General features: G+C 31.3%; 1 protein-coding gene across 2 annotated transcripts; it reads right to left on the reverse strand.

Moving 5' to 3' along the window:
- Positions 1-913: 913 nt before the first annotated feature.
- LOC109606366 (lymphocyte expansion molecule-like) lies at positions 914-19,787 on the reverse strand. Of its 2 annotated transcripts, XM_049962963.1 has the most exons (7): positions 19,419-19,787; positions 19,014-19,237; positions 16,635-16,767; positions 16,380-16,583; positions 10,887-11,018; positions 1,956-2,189; positions 914-1,088 (listed from the first exon to the last, which is right to left on the reverse strand). In XM_049962963.1, the coding sequence occupies exons 1-6, from the start codon at positions 19,595-19,597 to the stop codon at positions 1,979-1,981; spliced, it is 1,083 nt and encodes a 360-aa protein (XP_049818920.1). In that variant the 5' UTR covers positions 19,598-19,787; the 3' UTR covers positions 914-1,088; positions 1,956-1,978. The 2 variants fall into 2 exon arrangements, with proteins under 2 accessions (XP_049818920.1, XP_049818921.1); XM_049962964.1 differs by lacking the exon at positions 10,887-11,018.
- Between the last annotated feature and the right edge of the window lie 1,064 nt (positions 19,788-20,851).

Consider the following 20,851-nt stretch of genomic DNA (forward strand, 5'->3'; position numbering starts at 1 on the left):
AAATTTTTGTTAATTTTTAGAAAAACTATATTTTTTTAAGATTTTTTGTAACAATTCTAAATAAAAACCTATTTATTTTTTAATAAATATGCAAATAGTGTATACGTTTATTTTTCTGGTTTACAGAAAATTTTAATAATTATACAGTGTAGGTTAGTTAGTTAATAAAATTTGATGTTCAAAATGTATAGCTCTTATTAATTCACTAAGAAGTCATATTTTTCAAAACTGGACTGTTTTTTTAATTATTGGGTAAAGAGGAAGATCATTAAAGTTCACAGAAAATAAATCAAACAATCCTTTCTTTATTGAAGCATTTTGAATTTCTTATACTGTATAATTTTTCAAATTTTTTAAAATAAATGTGTTCATTAAACTTTAATATAAACTAGATTAAAGCGATTCACATAAAATACGATTCATAAAAATAAAACGTATCTTTTGTACTTGAGATTTATTAAAATGGCACCAAACTATATTATAACACAATTTTCACATTTACTATCGTATCATGTGATACTTTAGGTAAGTGTTAACCCTTGTGAACGTAAAAATAACAGTTAATACGAGCCGATCAGCCGACCAAAGAAGAATAAAACGATATATCTAGATTCAAAGCTTTTATGTGCCATTTATAGTAAATAAAACGTAATTAAATAACTTCTAATAATTTTAATAGTTTATTATTACAAAAGAAAATAAAGATTAATATGCATGATACTTTTATTTATATACGAATAAAGGATAATAAATAAAAGACGTTTAAGAAAAAAAGCACTAATCTAATGTGAAATCTTAATTAAATGTATGCACATCTTATTTTTAAAGTTTTTTAAAAGCTTTAGGTAGGAATTACCCACTATACGAAACTGTATATGGATGGATAATGTGACTTGAGTAATAACAAATTCAATTTTTTCCTGTGTAAAATTTTATTAAAATCTTTGGGATTTGTATAAGTATATAAAAAGTGTAAAAATACAAAAATTATAAATAACTGCTTGGTATTCACATGTAAAATTGTAAAATACTATATTCTATTTAGTTAGTTCCATATTCTTCAAATATTGTTGAACTTCAATTGTCCTCTGAAAAATATAGATGTTAATATATATCTTCTACGATTAACTAAATATTGAAAAGTATTCCCAAATTAAAATTCTAAGCAACCAAAGAACAGCCAATCTAAAATTCAATGATAACCATATTGTTAAGTTAAAATGTACTCAGATGAATCTTAAATTTTTTGCAACATCATTTTTCTTCTCACCTTCCTTTACTTTTTCAATTAACTTCTTCTTTTCGGCAATCGTCAAACATTTATACTTTTTAGGATTCATAACTAACACAAACTTTTATTTAATCTGTATACAATCGACGAAAGAGTAACAGTAACTGAAACTGAAGACGTGTGTGTCAAATTAATCATTAGAAAAACAAAGGCTCGTGCACTATGATACAAGTTTGAACTTGTTTCTTTCTCTCTGTGACTTTGAATTGTCGAGTGTTTGACGCGTCGTTTTATTACGTATTAATTTAGTTCGAAATATAAAGAGATTTTCTAGGGAACTGGTGATAACTTTGAATTATAGAGAAGTTCGAATAATTGAAGGTTTGAATTAACAAGAATCGACTGTACTATATTTTATCAAGATAATAGTTGATATGATGATATGATAGTATAGTAGTAGTATAGTACTAATATATTTAAAAAAAAATTTCATAATTTTATTTTACATAAAATTTTTAATTTGAATTTTAATTAAAAAGTTAAAGCTTTCAAAATTATTATTTGTTCTGTTAAACTATCGGGTTTCATCGCATTTTGTATTATTCATGTATTTTATAATTGGCTAGGCTGTGTTAACAAATTTGGGATTCACTTCTTTTATTCGATGTTAAATTTTTTTTTATCAAAAAGAAACATTAACAACTCTTAAGATATAACGATTTACCTGGTTAGTAGTCATTCACCTATCTAAAACGCATAAAAATCTTCCTCTCTTGGCAAGTCATAAATTGAATTCCTGTAACCCAAAAATGACCAACTGGGGCCTTTTTTTCCTTTGCAAGAGAAATACTTTGGTGTATATCTTCCAACTGCGGGTGATATTTTCCAATCTTGTTGTGGTCTAATGTGTACGGAGGATATATTAAAGGGAAATTTAGATTGTTTGAGCTCTCTAATGCTGTAAAAAATATGTAAATGATTAAAAGACATTATTACATTAATAAACACTATGATTTTCGTAAAAAAAGTCGCTGATAGAGAGAAGTGATGTGAATAGTCGGAAACGGTGCATCAAAGCATTTGTACGTGATACACGCAACAGTAGGGGGTGCTCCGATTTAGTCGGGAATAGACCGAACAAGAATAAGATAGTGTCTGTGGAGACTATTTCGGAGCAGCGGCAGAATGGAATTCGTTACATTATTTTGCTGCATAACTAATTAGTGTTATGAATATCGTGATGCTAATTGAAAAAATTGCTTCTCTGTAATCATTTTCAGACCAAGATTTTGTACTTTCCTCATAAACTTGTCAATAGGCGAAAATTTTCTACTAAAGGATAGGGTAAATATTATTTTGAAAAAATGAACTTAGTAAGTATTTCTGATTACCAAGGTGCCACAAGTGGCAACGAGGATTTTATTCCAACCAAGGTAGTAGTATAAATAAAAAGTCAAAAAATGTCAGAGAACCTAAAAAGAAATGGCTATAAGCCAAAAGGAAAGGCAGCGGCTGTAAGCCGGACAAAAAAGGCAGAGTACCTAAATATAAGTGGCTATAGACCAGGAATACGAGTGGAGAAAAGTCCCGAAAAATTTCAAAACAAAGACACAATCTCGAACGTGAAAAACAGAATGGCCAAATGAAAAATATGCTCAATGTAACTTCGTAAATACCGCCTTATTTGGTGGTGGGTTCTCATTAGTAGTAGAGGTGGAAATGCCGCATATTTTTAATTTTTATAAACATCAAATTTTTGTTAATTTTTAATTTTTAGAAAAACTATATTTTTTTAAGATTTTTTGTAACAATTCTAAATAAAAACCTATTTATTTTTAAATAAATATGCAAATAGTGTATACGTTTATTTTTCTGGTTTACAGAAAATTTTAATAATTATACAGTGTAGGTTAGTTAGTTAATAAAATTTGATGTTCAAAATGTGTAGCTCTTATTAATTCACTAAGAAGTCATATTTTTCAAAACTGGACTGTTTTAATAAATAATAATAAAACGGGCGGACCCAGGAATTAAGCCGAATGGGAAAAGTGGTCATTAAACGTTCACTAAAGTTATACCTAGAATCAGAAGGAATAACTTCTAAACAAAAAAGTAAATTACTACACTTGGGCAGAGCATAGCTGCAAGAACTAGCTTATAATATTCCTGAAGCAATTACTACGGATTCGACCAAGGTTAATATTTTTGAAACTCTTGTCAACAAACTAACCAATCACTCTGCGTCAAAACAAAATTCGAAAGACATATCCTTCGTAACATTAAAACGGAAGAAGTAGACAATTTCAATAAATTTCTCTTAAAGATACGTAATCAAGCTCACAAATGTTTATTTAGTAACGATGCGAAAGAACCCTTGAAACCCCTTAAAAGAAAACTGTTAGAAAAGGAACAAACATTAGACGAGATAATTGAACTTTGCCTGATTGAAGAACAAGTAAAGGATCAATCCAAAGCCATGGATACCTCATCTACTGGACCAAATACATCTGTAATGAAGGTTAATAAAATTAAATTTCAAGAAAACATCTGTATTAGATGTGGAAGAGGTGATCACGTAGGAAGTTCATGTAAGTGTAGGGCATTTTGCTGCATGTTGTAGATCTATAAAATCAAGTAAAAGAGAAAATCAACAAAACGAACACGGGACGACAAGAGTAAAACTGCTGCACGAGAATCTGACTCTGAAAAAAAATGGCAAAAACAATTTCGAATGCTTTAGAATAACGTAGAACTAAGGAAGTTCAAACATGGATAATGATAAAATTATTTGTTCAGTAGAAGGAATCCCAATAAAATTACTTATTGATTCGAGATCAAAGGCGAACATCTTAATTGACAACGATTGTTGTGTCAGAAACAAATGATATATTAGAACCATATACTTCTGGAGAGCCACTACAAATTGATTTCAGTCAAGAAATAATAACAACATTTTATGTGGTAGAACAACATAGAAAAGAAAATCCCATTCCCAAAAGTGAAAAATATTAAAGTTAAACTCACAATACATACTCATGTAAAACCAGAAGGTCAAGCAGCGAGAAGAGTCTCAATAGCAGTTGAAGCGTTATTAGAAGATAAATTAGAGGAGGCATTGTAGATGGACATTATAGAAAAAGTAACTGGTCCCAGCGAATAGATATCGCCAATAGTTATAGTATTTAAACCATCTGGGGATATCCAAATCTGTGTCGATATGTCAAGCGAATAGAGTAATTTTACGAAAAAACTTTCCAGCTAAGGAGTGCTAAGTATTTTTCCCGACTGAACTTAGGAAACACCTACCACCAATACGATCTGGAAGAAGATAGCAAACCAATAACAACTTTTATAACACTTAAGGGTATGAAAGACTGATGTTCGGTGTTAACTCAGCACCAGAGATTTTCCAACGCATCTTCGAAAATATACTGACTGCAATAAATGCTTAAACTACCTGGCTGACGTAAGAGTTTATATCTTAAAAAGGTACTAAAGACATTGGAAGAAAATAATGTACTTAATGAAACAAAATGTATTTAAGTAAGATCCAAGAGCTTAAATTTCTAGGACATAAACTGTCAATTGATGCAGACCAAGCCAAAGTAAAAATAGTAATTAATTTTCGACCCCCTAACACCAAAGAAGAAGTAAAGAGTTTTTTAGAACTGGTAACCTACCTATAAAAATTTATTCATGACTTGGGAACCTTGACCGACCCACTACGACAATTAACATAAATTAATGTAAAATTTTTGTGGAATGATGAACAACAACAACATTTTAATAACCTGAAGGTTGCATTATCCAAAACTACCAACTTTGACTTATATCGACCCAAGTCTTTGAACTCGTTTGGTAGGTGATGCCAGCCCAGTGGATCTAGGGGCAGTATTTTTGCAGTCTGATGTAGAACAGAACCCAAAAGTGATCGCTTTCGCAAGCAAAAGCCTTTCGGAAGTTGAGCGTCGATATTCGCAAACGGAAAAGGAAAGTTTCACTTTGGTCAGTTGAAAGATTTTATTACTATTTAGCGGGACTAGAATTTGAACTTGTTATCAACCATAAACCACTAGAGGCAAGTTTTAAACCGACGTCAAAACCTGCAGCCCGAAATGAAAAATGGATACTACGACTACAATCTTTTAAGTTTAATATAATTTATCAACATAAAAAACAAAATACTGCTGACTCCGTTTCCCGGTTATGTCAAATTGCTTCACAATAACATTTGACAAAGAAAATGAAAAGCACGATTTTCCTTAGTGGAAATAAATACGCCAAAAACAATACGAATTTCCCAAGTCATTTCTGAAAGTACGACAGATCCGAAAATAAAAGAAATTGTGAGCGTAATTGACAAAGATTCATTCACTCAAGCACTAAAAATCAATTTTTTCCATTTAGAATTGTGCTATCCACCTTGGGTCCAGTTTTGTTAAAGAGGTAACCGCATTGTTATACCAAGATCATTAAGATCACATGTTTTACATCTGGCATATGAAGGACATCCTGGAGAAACTCTAATGAAAAGACATTTAAGGGTGAAGGTATGGTGGCCATTAATAAATCGAGAGATCGAAAAATATGAAAAATCATGCAGGGACATAATGGCCCAGCCACTATGCTACGACACAAGTTTCCAGAGGGCCCTTGGCAATACTTGGCCTTTAATGGGTCCTATTCCCGCCAAGGAAATGGTACTAGTAATAATAGACTACTTTTCAGGATACCAAGAAATAAGATTTCTAAAATCAAGAACAACGACAGGTATTATGCAGATATTATTAGAATTATTTTCTTGACTTGATTTCCCAAAGAGTATACGATCGGATAATGGAAAACAGTTCGCAAGTAAGGAATTTAGAGAATTTTGTGAAAACAATAACATAAAGGTAATACAAACCACACCGTATTGACCGTAGATATTGTCAATATATGATTTGGTTAGCGAAGATAATGATGAAGAAGCTAAAGACAACGATATTATTAATAAATTTGGAATTTATTTTTTCCACACACAGTTTAGGACAGATTTATTGTTGAAAAACATTTGATATAAACACACAAAATGCGGCGACAATAATTGCGCGTAAAAACGAAAACGAACCGTCAACTACAGACTGCCAACGTAAAAACGTATTACTCGAATATCTAATTTTAATAATAAACACAAAGGAAAAAAAGGGAAAATCAAGAAAGGAAGGCAAAAGAAAGCGAAAGCAAAGTAGGTGATAAGGTACTACTACAGAATTTAATTATACCAAATAAATTGGTAAGCAAATTTGGAAAGGAGGAAATGAGTTAAATGGGACGGAAAGACCTACAGACGACATGTGACTCATGTTAAGAAAGTTCCAACTCCACAAGAAACCCCAACCGATTCTGAAGTTAGACGCATTCAAACATCGACCAGCGGAGCAGTCATCCAAAAGAAACCAGAATCCCGAAAAACAGACTAGGATCCTCCAAGAAGAAACTCCAAAGGTTACTCCTCTCAATCTGAAAAAGATGGAGGGAATGTGAAAATCAATCGATAATGAATGGTGGAACATGGTGAAGGAGAGTCATTGAGACGGAATCTCTTACATTGTGAAGACCGTGTTATAGTTAGTATTGTTATTTAATTATTATATTGTTGATCTTTATTATTGTTATTTGAATAAACAAGTTTTGATTACCAAAGTATCTAGAGTATTATTTAAAATATCAAAAGGCAATGTATACAACGAACTACGGTCTTTCAACTGCAAGAATACTGCACATTTTTATAAAATCAGTCAAAAATCTAAATTGAAATGTTTCAAATGTAAAAAAATAGGTCATTTGGAGAAGAACTGTCGGCGATCATGTCGTCGATCTACAAAACTACAACGATAATAATTTTTTTGTTCTAAAATAAGTGGAAGATTATTCAAGGCCTACGTTGACATTCGTTATGGTGCAGTGTTAATAAAAGAGGAAAAAGCTCAAGAATTGGAGTTAAAAATCCAGCACATCTCAGTAACGTTAACGAATTATGGAGCATCGGTGGTTATTCCTCCTTCAACAACTGTGTTAATCGCCACTACATCACGAAAAACAGTGGATATTGGGGAATGTGTCACACAAAGCGAAGACGATTTTGTATTTCAGCAGGGAGTTGAGGTGATGCCGCAACAGATGTTGGGGAACAGATCATGATACAGCGCTTGATAACCTTAAGGATTTGCTATTTATGATACAAAATTGAGAACAGAAGTTCATACAGATCTTTCAAAGTGGTGTCTCGGAGGAAAGCTACAGCCCGTTATGTACTACTCCGGACAAACGAGTAAGGAAAAACAAAGATATTATTCATATGAAAGTTAGACCACTGCTGTTGTCAATTGCAATGATGTAAGAACAAACTTGTATAAAAGATCTCAGTTCAAGAATATGGATTTGAAGGGATGCGAAGGGAAAAAATTTCTACAGTAAGTTGAATGACGGGTAAAACTGCTTATGAATTGAACCAAATAGCTTTAAATGATTCTAAGATTAGAGATCAAGTTTTAAAACGAACTATTCACACAGGTTATAACGTGAACCCGGAGAAATCTATGAAAGCTTTTAAAATATAAGTAAGTTATGATTTCATCAAAGAATTTAAAGAAGATTCAAGCACCTACTCGATATTAAGCGAAATCTACAGTAGGGAAAGAGTTGACCCGTCTGAATGTAGAGAGATGCATCATACACGATAGAGGCAGTATAACTCTGTCTGGGAGATCGACAGTCTCTTGTACATGATATCTCTCTCAAAATTCAGATGGATCAAACAGTTTTCATACTGTATACGAGACTACTATGTACTAAGTCTAAAACCTTGTTATAATGGAATTACCTATTGTCAGATCGATGTTAGGCGTGAGTTTACTACGATATTAACCAGAATCCTCGTTAATAACGAAATTAACAGGGATCAGAGTTCTCAAGGTTAAGTATGATTCTATTAATAACAAACATTAACATTAACATTATAAGTATTGGTAATTGTTTAGAATCGCTCCACCTATTTTAGGCAATACAAAATCGAAAAAACATTTTTAATATATATTTTTTTTCAATACAGTGTACTCTTCCGCGCATAAAAGAATACGTTTTGATCGAGTAAAAATAATTAAGATTTTTTAGAGAAAAATTAATTTTAAATTTGAAAAAATTCTGGATTTTTGCTTGAAACTTATATGAACAATTTTTCTTATACTATATGCCTATTTTTTTCATAAAGTTTATCAAAAATAGCACATTTCAAAAAAAAAAAATTGTCGATAGCTTAATTTTTCAATTTTTTATGAATTTAAACAATTTTTGTAATAAAAAATCAAAAAATCAATATTCTTTCTTATATTCTATTTCTAGGCGTGATGAAAAATTGTTGTAAAGACCAGCATTTTTTCAAATTTAAAATTAATTTTTGTCTAACTTACAGTATTGGCAGAAAGTAGAACAACTTTTATAAATTCAAATAATTCTTGTCCTGGTTATTATGTTAAAAAAATGTATATTGAAAATTCCTTAAATCATCCCTTAAATATATAAAATAAATTATAAATTTTACATAGTTAAACAATAAAAAAATAAAGAGTTTAATTTTACTGATGATTATTTGGTTTGGGCTGGCAAAAAGTAGAGCAACTTATGTTATTTAAAGTTTTATTACTACAAATAATTTGTAATTAGAATTTTAATTAATTTTATTGTAAAATTCCCATTATTATAAATAACTTCCGAACACCTTTTTTTAAATGGAAAGCAACAGATGGTAATAATATTTGGATACATATATTCAAATATTAAGTGTGATTCGGGACATTATATTGTTGGAAATAAAGTTTTAGTGGCATATTTTTATTTAAATATGGTACCATGTTGTTTCTGAATATTTCTTTCAAAGGAAAGGAATCATTCCAAATCTCGAAAAGTAGCCCCATACCGACTTGTCGTGTCGTAGTAAACTATAAAATCCCATCACTAACTAAATTAAACTTGATTTCATCACTCCAGATCGTTCGTTTCCAATCATTTAAAGTCCAGTGTAAAAGGGACCTGGTAAACTCAACTCTAGCACGTCTGTTCTTTTCTGATAGCAGTAGTTTTTTAGTCTGGCCTTCTCGCCCCTTGTAGTAATCTATCTCTTACGGTTCTTGAAGAAACATTAATTCCAATTTGTATTTCAAGTAGACCTTTTATTTTGCTGGAACTCAAGAAACGATCTTTTTTGGAGTAAGATAAAATTTGTTTATCCTGAAACCTATTGGTTTTTCTTGGTTGTCCACTTTTATTTTTTCCTTCCATATTACCAAATCTTGAAAATTGCTGTAAAACATGTGTTACAATCGAGCAATATTGATTTTTAGTACGATTGATTAATAGTACGGTACAATGCGTGATTTTAATTTCTTTCCACGAGGTTATATATTAACTTAGTTTCCTTTGGTGTATACAATAAAACTAAAAATTATTATGGAATTTGTAGAGATTAGTGACATTTAGTAAAAAATTGCCAACCGAATATTTAGTTTTTTGATTTGCAGCTAACAGAATTATTTTTAATACAAGAAATATTCACCGTTATGTTTGTATATAGTGTGTTCATATTTGGTATAAATTATATTAGATTTGCATACACAGGGCGGTAGCAATTTATATATTTTTAAAGTTGCTCTACTTTCTGCCAATACTGAATATATTTAATTCCTTTAGTAGTCAAAATTTAATTAATTTAAATTAAATATTTTATACAAATTTGTTACGATATTTTAAGGGTTTATGGGTTTATGGGTGTCTGAAGATCCTTCATTCACATCATTCTTTTTTTTACTCGTACACGACCAATGCAGTTAATGCTCTTTAGATCAATATAGGGTCATTTTTAAGAACAGTTGATCAGGTCAGAGAACGGGTCTTGTAAATGCAACACCCAGTCGAGGGATGGGGAAAACAGAGATCGGATGGTCGGGATCATGAACAGAAACGGGCGATCGGGAACGTATCGTGTGACCTCCCTTTATACTGATTCAAAAATGACAGACCCAGCTATTCGCGTATTGAAACGGAACTTTTAGTAAAGAACAAAGAAATATATACATGCAATTATGCGGGACAGCCGGGCTGATTGGAGGGGTACGCAGACGAATCGGTGTGTTCAGAGCAGAGGTAGATTATTTTTTTAAATAAGCTCATTTTCAATAATAAAAATATACACGCTGCATAAAAAAGCTGAAAAAGTCATAAAAATTTTAACGTGGCACCTTATTGGCAGTTCCAGTATTGTATTCATCGTTAATTTGTAGAGATGTTTAAAAACAGACCAATCTTTGCAAAGACACAATTCAACGAGTGATAATGCAAAATCAAATTGTCCCGACTGTCCATATATATATATATATATATATATATATATATATATATATATCTGCAAATTGCACAATTTAAACGAAGTATCTCAAGAACTCGAACTACATCCTAGCACATATGGAGTGTTACAAAATGCATTTGCAAATATTAACATAGATAGAGACCCCTACTTTTGTCGTGCATGATATCTCTTACAAAATCTAGATGGGAAGAGCATTTTACCTCCTGATTTTATAGAAAGCTTAAATGTAAAACTTAAATTATTTTTATGTACCTTTTATATTTTGCTGTGTCATATGTCCCTGGGCCAGGAGAATTTTCATCACGATGACAAAAACTTAAATCACCTAATAATTCTCTCGTAACAGGTCTTACCCATCTACTAGTTTTAAGAAATTCTCCACATCTGAAAAATTTTTTTTGTACAGTGTGTTTGTTTATAGTAGACTTGTAATTATTGACAAATTCTTATACATTCGTGTCTTCTTAATTCAAACCGTCGATAATTCGAATCTCACTATAATTCAAAGTTATCACGAGTTCCCCAGAAAAATCTCTTTATATTTTTATGCACTTGGCAATTCGAAAAAAAATTATAGCTACTTAACAAAACGACGCGTCAACACTATACAATTCAAAGTTGCATAGAGAGAGTTTTTCTAATCATTAGTTTGATACACACTTCTTCACGAATTGGTTTGTTTAGTTAAGTTTCAGTTACTGTTACTCTTTCGTTGGTTGTACACAGATTAAATAAAAGTTTGTGTTAGTTATGAGTCCTAAAAAGTATAAATGCTTAACGATTGCTGAAAAGGAGCAATTAGCAATTAGTGTCTATTAGCGGAAACTTAAGGAAAAAGCCAAAGAGTTTGCGTCTACTCTAAGCATCAAAAACTTTGCGGCAAGTGAATGGTGGCTTACAAATTTCAAAAAGATAAATTGAGTTGTGTTTAAAAAAGTTTATGAGAGAGGTTGACAGTTTTACTTGCACTAAATATGGACGGATCGAAGAAACTTAAATCCTTAATAATAGGAAAAGCAATGAAACCGCGATGTTTCAAATGAGTGAAATCGTTCCCTACTGAATACAAAAAGTTTAGATGACGACAGAACTTTTTAACAATTGGTTTTTAACAGTTAATAGGAACATGAAACAACAAAAGTGGAAAATTTTACTCTTTTTAGACAATTGCACTGTCCACAATAGTCCTCTTACATCTTACCAAGGCATCATCCATAATTTTAAGATGTTCTATAGTAAAAAAATTGTTAAGCTCGTTTTACAAGCTCTCGACAAGGCATGGAGACCTGTAAAGCCGGAATTCCACGGCGCGGGACTCGGCGAGTCAAGGCTTGAGAAGTAGGTTCGCCAAGTCGCGAGCCTACATAAGTGGTAGCATTCCCACGGCGCGTGGAAGAACGCGCGAATTGCTGAATTTCTATGAAGAACCGACAATTTGGAATCACCGCGCTTGCGCTATCTCGTTTATCCTTTGACTCGTGTTACATTTACCGACAGTAGAGGGGAAAGACGAGCCGAGCCGAGCCTCCCCATTCCCACGACTCGTGGATTGGCAAGTCACGAGCCAGGTTCGCCGAGTCCCGCGCCGTGGAATTCCGGCTTAACACCTCTAAAGAGTCCCTCGAGTTTCGAATTAACGAGAGTCGACTATTTTAGTTTTTTGAATATGGTTATGGTATCTACTTGTCGCGACAGTAAGTGTTGTTAATGTTTTAAACAAAAACTTCAACTAATAACACTAATAACGGTGATCACAAAAAAAAACAAAAACGTTTAGAATAATAGTGTATATCACATTGCATCGCAGTAGTGCACGGGTATTTGTTCTTAAATAATACATAATTTCATCCAATAATCATTATATCAAAATCTCTTTATGAAAATGCTTTCTCTGATAATTTCTGATAGTCTTTAATCGCTTTTGGGAAAAAATAACACAAGCAATATGTTAATCCATGTAAGGGTGTGTAAATTATCAAGTTTAATATAGAAATGTCATTCATATGTCATGTGCATAAAATTTGGTACATCTTAAGTATGTTCTACTTCATTATTCAAGTTCATAATTTTTGTCACACGATGTTGGCATAACAAAAATAATGGATATCGATTAGATTTGTTATCAACAATTATCCTCTGTAATAACTAAATACATTAAATAATAAAAGCATAAACTTTTTATAACATCAATAGCCTGACTAAAATTTTTACTATCTAAAACTAAAATGTTGCATAAACTCTTTTTATTATATTGTTTAATAATATTGAAACAGTTTTTTACTAGACCAGGAATCACACTTTCGGCCAGAAAAGGATGCAAAACAAAACATAGCCCGTAATGTGGTGCCGCCACGAAATCAAACAAACATTCGGTTCTAAAATGTTCGTCTGCAATTTTTTTTGCATGGAACAGGACCGCACTTGAGATCTCATACATGTATTGAATTTACTGGTTGTAAATAGATTATGAAATTTATAATAGTAATGAATACATAATATATTTTTATTAATAAAAATTATATACAATTAATATATAATAAAATAATGTATAATGCAAAACTAATAAGTATTGTGATATTTTCTTTTTTGTGAATTCTTACTATATTTTTATTAATAAAAATTATATAAAATTAATATATAATACAATAACATATATTAAAAATATAATAACGTATACAGTTATTAACTTTTTTTTAATGCTAATAAGTTTTGTAATATTTTGTCGTATAGTTAGTTGTAAACCATTCACATTTTATCATATAAACAAATATAATAAAAACGTTATACAAATACGGAAGCCGATTTAAAATCAATTATTAATTAAAAAAAAATGATCTCAAAGTTAATAATGACCCTTGCTCTGAATTTGTATTTACTTCAAACTCTTACTTTCGCATCCTCGAAGTGATGAGTTATACAAATCAGTGCATGTAACCAGTGTGTAATTTTTTATGTCAAAATTTAAGTGAAATGTAATAACAAAACAGATGGATTTTTTCTGTTCGGGTAGTACTTGGTGGTTGAAGAAACATCAGTTTCAAGCAGAGAAACAAATTAGTCTTATTTTAGTCAGACAAAGTGTAATTTGTTATAAACTTTTAAAGGTAGTTTTTTATTCAATTTTAGTTTTTATATTGCTGTATTATTGTTTCGTATGTGTTATGTATATTCATTCATGTCATCAATTCATCATCATTCATATTCATTCATGTCATCAATTAATTAATTAATTTTTACTTGTATCTGTCACAATTTTGATATTATTTCATATTTATGTGTCCTTGGTTTTCCATTGGAAGCGTCTGGATGGATTTGTATTCCGTGTTCATTGTTTGTTGTTAGTTTTTCTCCCCGTGAAATTATGAATAAAGATTGATTTATTTGAAGAATGTATTATGTTCATTTCAAATCGACTTTAGTGTATTTAAAATAAATAGGATAGTTCGTTTTTTTTTTATTATTTTTTTTTTTATTAAATACATATATAGTTTTTTTTTGTTCATATTATTTGTTCACCTAAAATATTAATATTCTTGAATTATTTCTATTATTTTTTCGTATTGTTACATAACTTGTCTTTGAGCTATTTTGTATTATGTAATTAAATTAACTTAGACTTTATAAAATTGGAAAATCAAGTAACACATAATTTTAATATGAAATTTAAATTCATAAGCATGTACGATTATATGTTATAGTATATTATAGTATACAATAATAAAATAAAAGTAATATTAATTTTAGAAAATGCCAAAAACACGTAGATTTGCTTCTTGGTCTAAGAAAAAAATCAAAAGTTTACATTTATTTGAACTAAGAAACAGGATACTGAAGAAAATAGGATCATATATTGTGGATAATCTTTTAGAACGAGATGAGAAGTATAACGAATCTACCCAATGTTCACAATTTATTTTAAATGAGATATTAGATCAATTCAAGATTACTAAAAAAGAACAATTTAAATAAATAAAAAAGCAATAGGCAATTTAACAACCCATATTATTATTAATAAATGCACCGGCTTACTGCTTCTAATTTTGGAGATGTTAAAATTAAAAGAATCTTGTGTCAATAGTTAAAAAAATTAATATTTTTTCTACAGAAGTTACGAATTATAGGAAAATTAATGATTCGGTAGCAATAAAAAAATTTGAAGAAGAATGCAATAAAATTGTAAAGCCTGCTGGTTTATTTGTAAATAATTACATTTTTAGATTTTCAGGAATTATTTCTGAAGACGAAATTGTGGAAGTCAAGTGTTCTTATGAGACGATTATAATATAGAACTGATAGAATATTACTTTCAGATATAAGATCAATTAAATATTATTGGAACTAATCTATGCTATTTTATTGTATATTCAGGTCCAAAAAATAAACTTCTCGTTGAAGTAAATCATAAAGACGAATTTTTGGAATAACAAAATGCTTTCGAAATTAGAAAGATTCTATTTTAATTGTCTAGGACAAGAGATACTATTAAATAGAAGAGGGTGAAATTTAAAATGTTTTGATCCACCTTACATCAGAGAAGCGCAGGAAAAGAGGACAAAAAATGTCAATTTAATAAAATATTAATTTTTAAAATAATTTGTTTCACTACGTTAAATTCCTAATTCCATTCAAATTACAAAGTTTACGCATTAGTTTACTGTAATTATACATCAAAAATATTGTATATAAAAAGTGTTTTGATTTTAATTTATCAGATAATGAAAATTGTATTGTATTGTATTATATTATATTGAACAATAAGCCGAATTTCCTGTCTAGATTTCCAGGTTAAAAATTTACTATTTTAATAATTTGATAATTATTTAAATAATGATGAATAATCAATTATCAATATTTTTTTAAAAAATATATATTATTTTTGAATTTCTTGTGTGATACAGACTCACATGTCAATGGCTTTCTTACATGTGGTCACTTTGTATTTCTGAAATTAGTAGTATTATGAATCAAAGAGTTTTTAAATTTTATTGCTATAATAACTGGTATAAAAATGTACAAATTTCCCTGAATACGTCCAGTCAATAGGCCATCTATGAATAATGAGTGGAACACAGATTTCTATGATTATTCGGTTTACGTATGAAATTTTATTATTTTGCTCATTTGGAGCAAATCTAAAAAACGCAATATTTTTCTCGGAAAATTGTCACTGTACAGTCTTGTTAAATATCTAAGCTTTGACAAGACATATTTCATTTACCAAAATATTCTTTATTTTTTGAGTTATTTGCTGTACAAAAATGGTAGAAAATGACCTAAGTTTGACCATCAATAACTTTGTTATTAAATAATATTACGACTTTAAAACTATGTCATGTAAAGGATCAAACATTTGTTAATTCACACCCAAATTTGAAGTAGATTGATTGCGTAGTTTTTGAGATTTGCTCCAAGTCGTCGGCGGCGTTTGTATAGAGAATTTAACACAGGGAGACGCCGCTCTTAAGCTGAATCTTAAAACTTCAACTTCTGTCTTTGTCATGCATGATGTCTTTCCCAAAAGTCAGTCGGATTAAAGGCTTTTCAATCGGTATATAAATAAAAAATAGTTACGATAATCGATATCCACTTGATCTGACTGAATTATGAGGGACATCGTATACGAGAGAGATAGTAAGCAAGTTTGCCAAATATATATATGTTAGCTAATCTATCATATATATATATATATATATATATATATATATATATATATATAAAATTGTGTACAATAGAAAATATTAATACCTTCTTTTGTTCTTATTATATAACAAATAGTCTATGCAGCTTGTAGCATCCGACAATGTATCTGCTGGAGTTAAATTATATACCGCAAAATGATTTTTAATACTCTTGTAGTCCCTCTCCGATGTAAAAAATTCTAAAGGTCTTTTGTTGGAATGGGATCTAGAGCACCGTTCTTCAATTGAGTCTTTATCAATCACTGAATATCTAAAAATATTGTCTAAAAAATTTCATTAAAATAATTTTAATAAAGATAACCTCTGTGGTGCCAAATGCCATGAGACGTGTTTTTCCTTGAATCTACTTTCCCGACGTGCTTCAAATAGGCATTTATTTGAGAAACTTTTCAACAACATTGATCTTAAATTCTCTATATTTCTGTAATAGGTATCTAAAATATTTTGTAAATTCAAGTCTTCTATCATTTAGTAGTTTAAACAAAAAATACATATAAAACATTGGAAATATTTATAGATTTCCGTTTTGCGATTGAAAAATGTTTTACTCAGTAGGGTTCTTGACCATTTTTTTATTGCATTCCTCATTCTTATATGCTCCAACAGAGGTCTAATATTGTTAAAAAAATGTCGTTGGCAATAATTTTTGTTAAAAAACAAGTTAATTTTTTTAATTACTGGAAAATATGAAACAGAGGCTGATGGAAAACTCTAGTAACCTGAGGTCTAATTTAATTGAGAAACTAGAGACATTCTCAGCAAGTAAACGGAGATGTCCGGAATTTGAAACAAGGCATTGAGGAAATCACACAACAATTAGAACAACTCCCAATAAGGTCCGCTTCCACTAGTTTGGAAAAAGACAATGAAACAAGCAGAAGACTTAAGGGAATAGACGTCGAGAAGAAACCTGTTAAACCACCAAAATTTGAAGGTAAATTTCCGTGAGCAACATTTCTTTTGCAGTTTGAAGCGGCAGCTCTGTCGAATGTATAAAATTACACAGAAAAAACAACACAATTGACTCTGGCACAGCGTGGAGATGCTGCCAACGTTCTGTTGCAAATTTCTGCCTCAGAGAGAACAAACTATGTGCAATTGGTGAACCAGTTGGAGATGAGATTCGGACAAATACATCTCACATCTATGTTTACCGCACTCAACTGAAAAATCGTCATCAAAAACCCAGTAAATTTAGCTCTGTTTGGCTGTCGATGCATTCAATGATGGATTAAGAAACTAAGAAACCAGCAGGGTTTTAACTCTAAATCGTCCCCGTCGCCTTGTGGATGCCTTCGCTCGAACTCTGGAATTCGAGGCGGCCAAAATAAATTCCCGAAGTGTAGATCGGCTTCGCATAATAACCTACGAAGAAGAAACAGTCACAATAGCAGAAACATTGGTAAAGGAGTGGATCAGCCGTTTTGGAATTCGTATGGAACTGCATTCCGATCAAGGCAGGAATTATGTGCAACATACTCAAAATTAAGAAAACCATGAAGACCGCTTTGCACCCGCAATCAGATGGAATGGTGGAATGCATGAATAGGTCTATCAACAGATATCTGTCCAAGGTGGTATCTGACCATCAAAGAGATTGGGACTGTTACTTGCACTCGTTTTTGATCTGCATGTAATGGGACGTGAACTTAGGCTGCCATGCGGCTTAAAATTTGGATTTCGTCCTAAGGAAGATGTTGTCGATCAAGACTACATCAGTGAGCTGAGAAGGAGAATGGATGACATTCATTCTAGGGTGCTTGTTAATATACAAAACGCAAGTAACTGCATGAAGAAGGCTTATAACAACAATGCTCAGAATGGTAGATAACAGCAAGGAGATAAAGTGTGGTTGTATAATCCACAACGCAAACGAGATTCTCCATGGGAGGGACTCCAGACTCCATGGGAGAGACCCTAGTCCCGATCAATGACCCAATTAGAAAGCTTCCAAGAGGAAAACCAAGGGTTGTTCATTTTAATCGATTGAGCAAATATGAGGGAACCAACAATGTGGTGATCTTCTTAAAGTCCAGGTTTGTTGTTACGATGCAAAAACAGCAAGATCTTTTCGAAACACCTGTTGATTACGCCTTGGCTCATTCTGTGGCCCAAGACCTACGAATGTTCAAAGGAATTGCTTATACCTTTAAAAAGAGGTTTGGACAAGTCCACTAGCTAAGAAAGCAGGGCGTAACGGTTGTAAATGTTTTACATCTAAGAAACAACAGCGAAAATGAACAGATTAGGAATCTTTTTTACCTAATAACGAAGCATTCCTATCGTGACAAGTCGACTTATCAATGCGTTTGGCAATGTTTAACAAAATTAAGGAACATCCTGTTATCCAAGAAAATTACTCGACTAGCAATCCCAAAATTGGCATGTGGTTTATATTGGCTGGACTGGAAAACGGTCAGGGCATGCTCGAAACTGTCTTCGAAAACACTGGCATCGAGATCCTAGTATGCTGCTACCAGCTCAGAAGAACTGGCTAAGGATATAAATGTGCGCTTGACTAACAGGGAGAGTAGAGTCAGACTTGCAGCCGCGAACGTTAGAGATAAATAACCACAAGAGTTGAAAATAAATATCAGTGCCTTGTATATAAATATCTGTAAATAGTGTGCATTAGTTTTAAGAACCCGAAGAACTGTTACATTATTAAATTATTTCTTACCTGGAGGAGGAATATTATTTTCTTTGACTGGAAATCGAACTGCATAACCAAACCCTCTATGATTTTTTTTTAAGTCATCCTGCCTCTTATGAAGTTTCGGATTGTATTCTTGTGTTGCAGGTCCACCCATAGTACGCTGAAATTCTCGCTCTGCTAGCATACCCAAATTGTTACCAATAGACATTGACCATTTTTCACTTTCCAGTTTTCTTTTCCACAATTCTCTTAAAATATAATTATTGAAAATATCTAAGTTAACAGCATAGTATCACTTTGGTACTGCGCTCTGTATCTTACAGATTTACAGATGCGTTTGTTGTCAACTCAAAAACAAATTACACTGGATTGCAAATAAGAACTATTTTCCGTGGTTTTATAAATGCCTACATTTTTTTACGTACTTACTTTTTTTCTAGAATATTACATCTTTTTGCATCAGATATATTATACTTTCCTGGACCAGGACGGCATACTGACTGCGTTATTGTTAAAATACGATTCATTGCTGGATGGTATCCAATTTCCAAAAACCTTTTAGTACCAATACCAAAAGGGGCTTTATTACTAATACTCTTTTTGGACATGTTTTAGTACTCAAACACTTTTATTTCCTAAAATTGAGTCAACTTGCCAATGTCACTTAGATCGTAATTATATAATAATTTCCATTATTTTAAACGTTAATAGTAACCATGACAATAGTCTTGTAGTTAACAAGAGTCTATCCATAGAGCGTAAGTCTAAACATTTCAATTTCGTTGATTGATAGTTTGAACTTTGGAAATTGTTGTTCAAAATTGAGATTTTACTAAATTACTTTGAATTTAGGTACTCTATCTGAGTTTTTACTCCCAATAATTGAATTTCTTCTTCATCTTCTTCGTCCCCTGCACTGTGGAAGAAATATGGCCTTTATATGCTTAGATATTTGGCCAGCTCCTTATTGTATTTGGCAAGAAACCCAGTTAAGTGTGTCTGGATATTTCCATTCCTTTCTCACTATGGTAGTCACAGTTAAGAACATATAATGGAAGACTTCACAGATTGGTTTAAGGATGTGATAGGGAGAATCTAAAAATTCATAATTTTATTTGGTTAACGGTTAAGAATTTTATCAATATTTTTGTTGTTTTTAAGTTATTTTCTCGGAGAATTGTTATTATGTTGGCTGAACTAGTAATCCCATTCTTGATAAGATCTTAATATATATCATAATCTGTCATTTTATTAATAGGGCACTCCAGAAGTATATGTTGCATGTCCCCTATTTGCACACATTCACAAGCCGAGCTCTCAAGGATCCCAATCCTGTGCAGGTGTGCATTCGTTAGACAATGCCCTGATCTTAATCGTACTATTGTTGTGATATGTCGTCTGTCTAAAATTTTAAAAACCATCCTCTATTTTACTGTACCAATTTCCCGCGTTTAGGGATAATCATTGTTGTTTCCACTCGCTTTTAATATCCTTTTTAATATATGATAAAATATCCTTGATCTCAGGCTTTATATTTGGTAGTACCTTTAATAGTACCAATTTTTGTAAGACTGTATCTGCAGTTTCATTACCGGTAATAGTACTATGTCCTGGTATCCAGGCTATTTCTATTTCAATATTGTTGACGCTTGCTGTAACTATGGTTTTTTTGGTTCGTAATGAAATATAATCATCCCCTGGAGAGAATTGATTTTTTGTTAACTTTTCTAGTTCATAGACTCAGATAGAATTATGTACTTTTTATTTTTGTTTTTTATGGCACATTCGCTTCCTTTGAGGATTGCTCCCATTTCGGCTGAACATATTTGTAACAGATCTTCCATTCTTGATGAGAAGGAAAA

This window comes from Aethina tumida, chromosome 2 (assembly GCF_024364675.1).
Source record: "Aethina tumida isolate Nest 87 chromosome 2, icAetTumi1.1, whole genome shotgun sequence".
NCBI lineage: Eukaryota > Metazoa > Arthropoda > Insecta > Coleoptera > Nitidulidae > Aethina > Aethina tumida.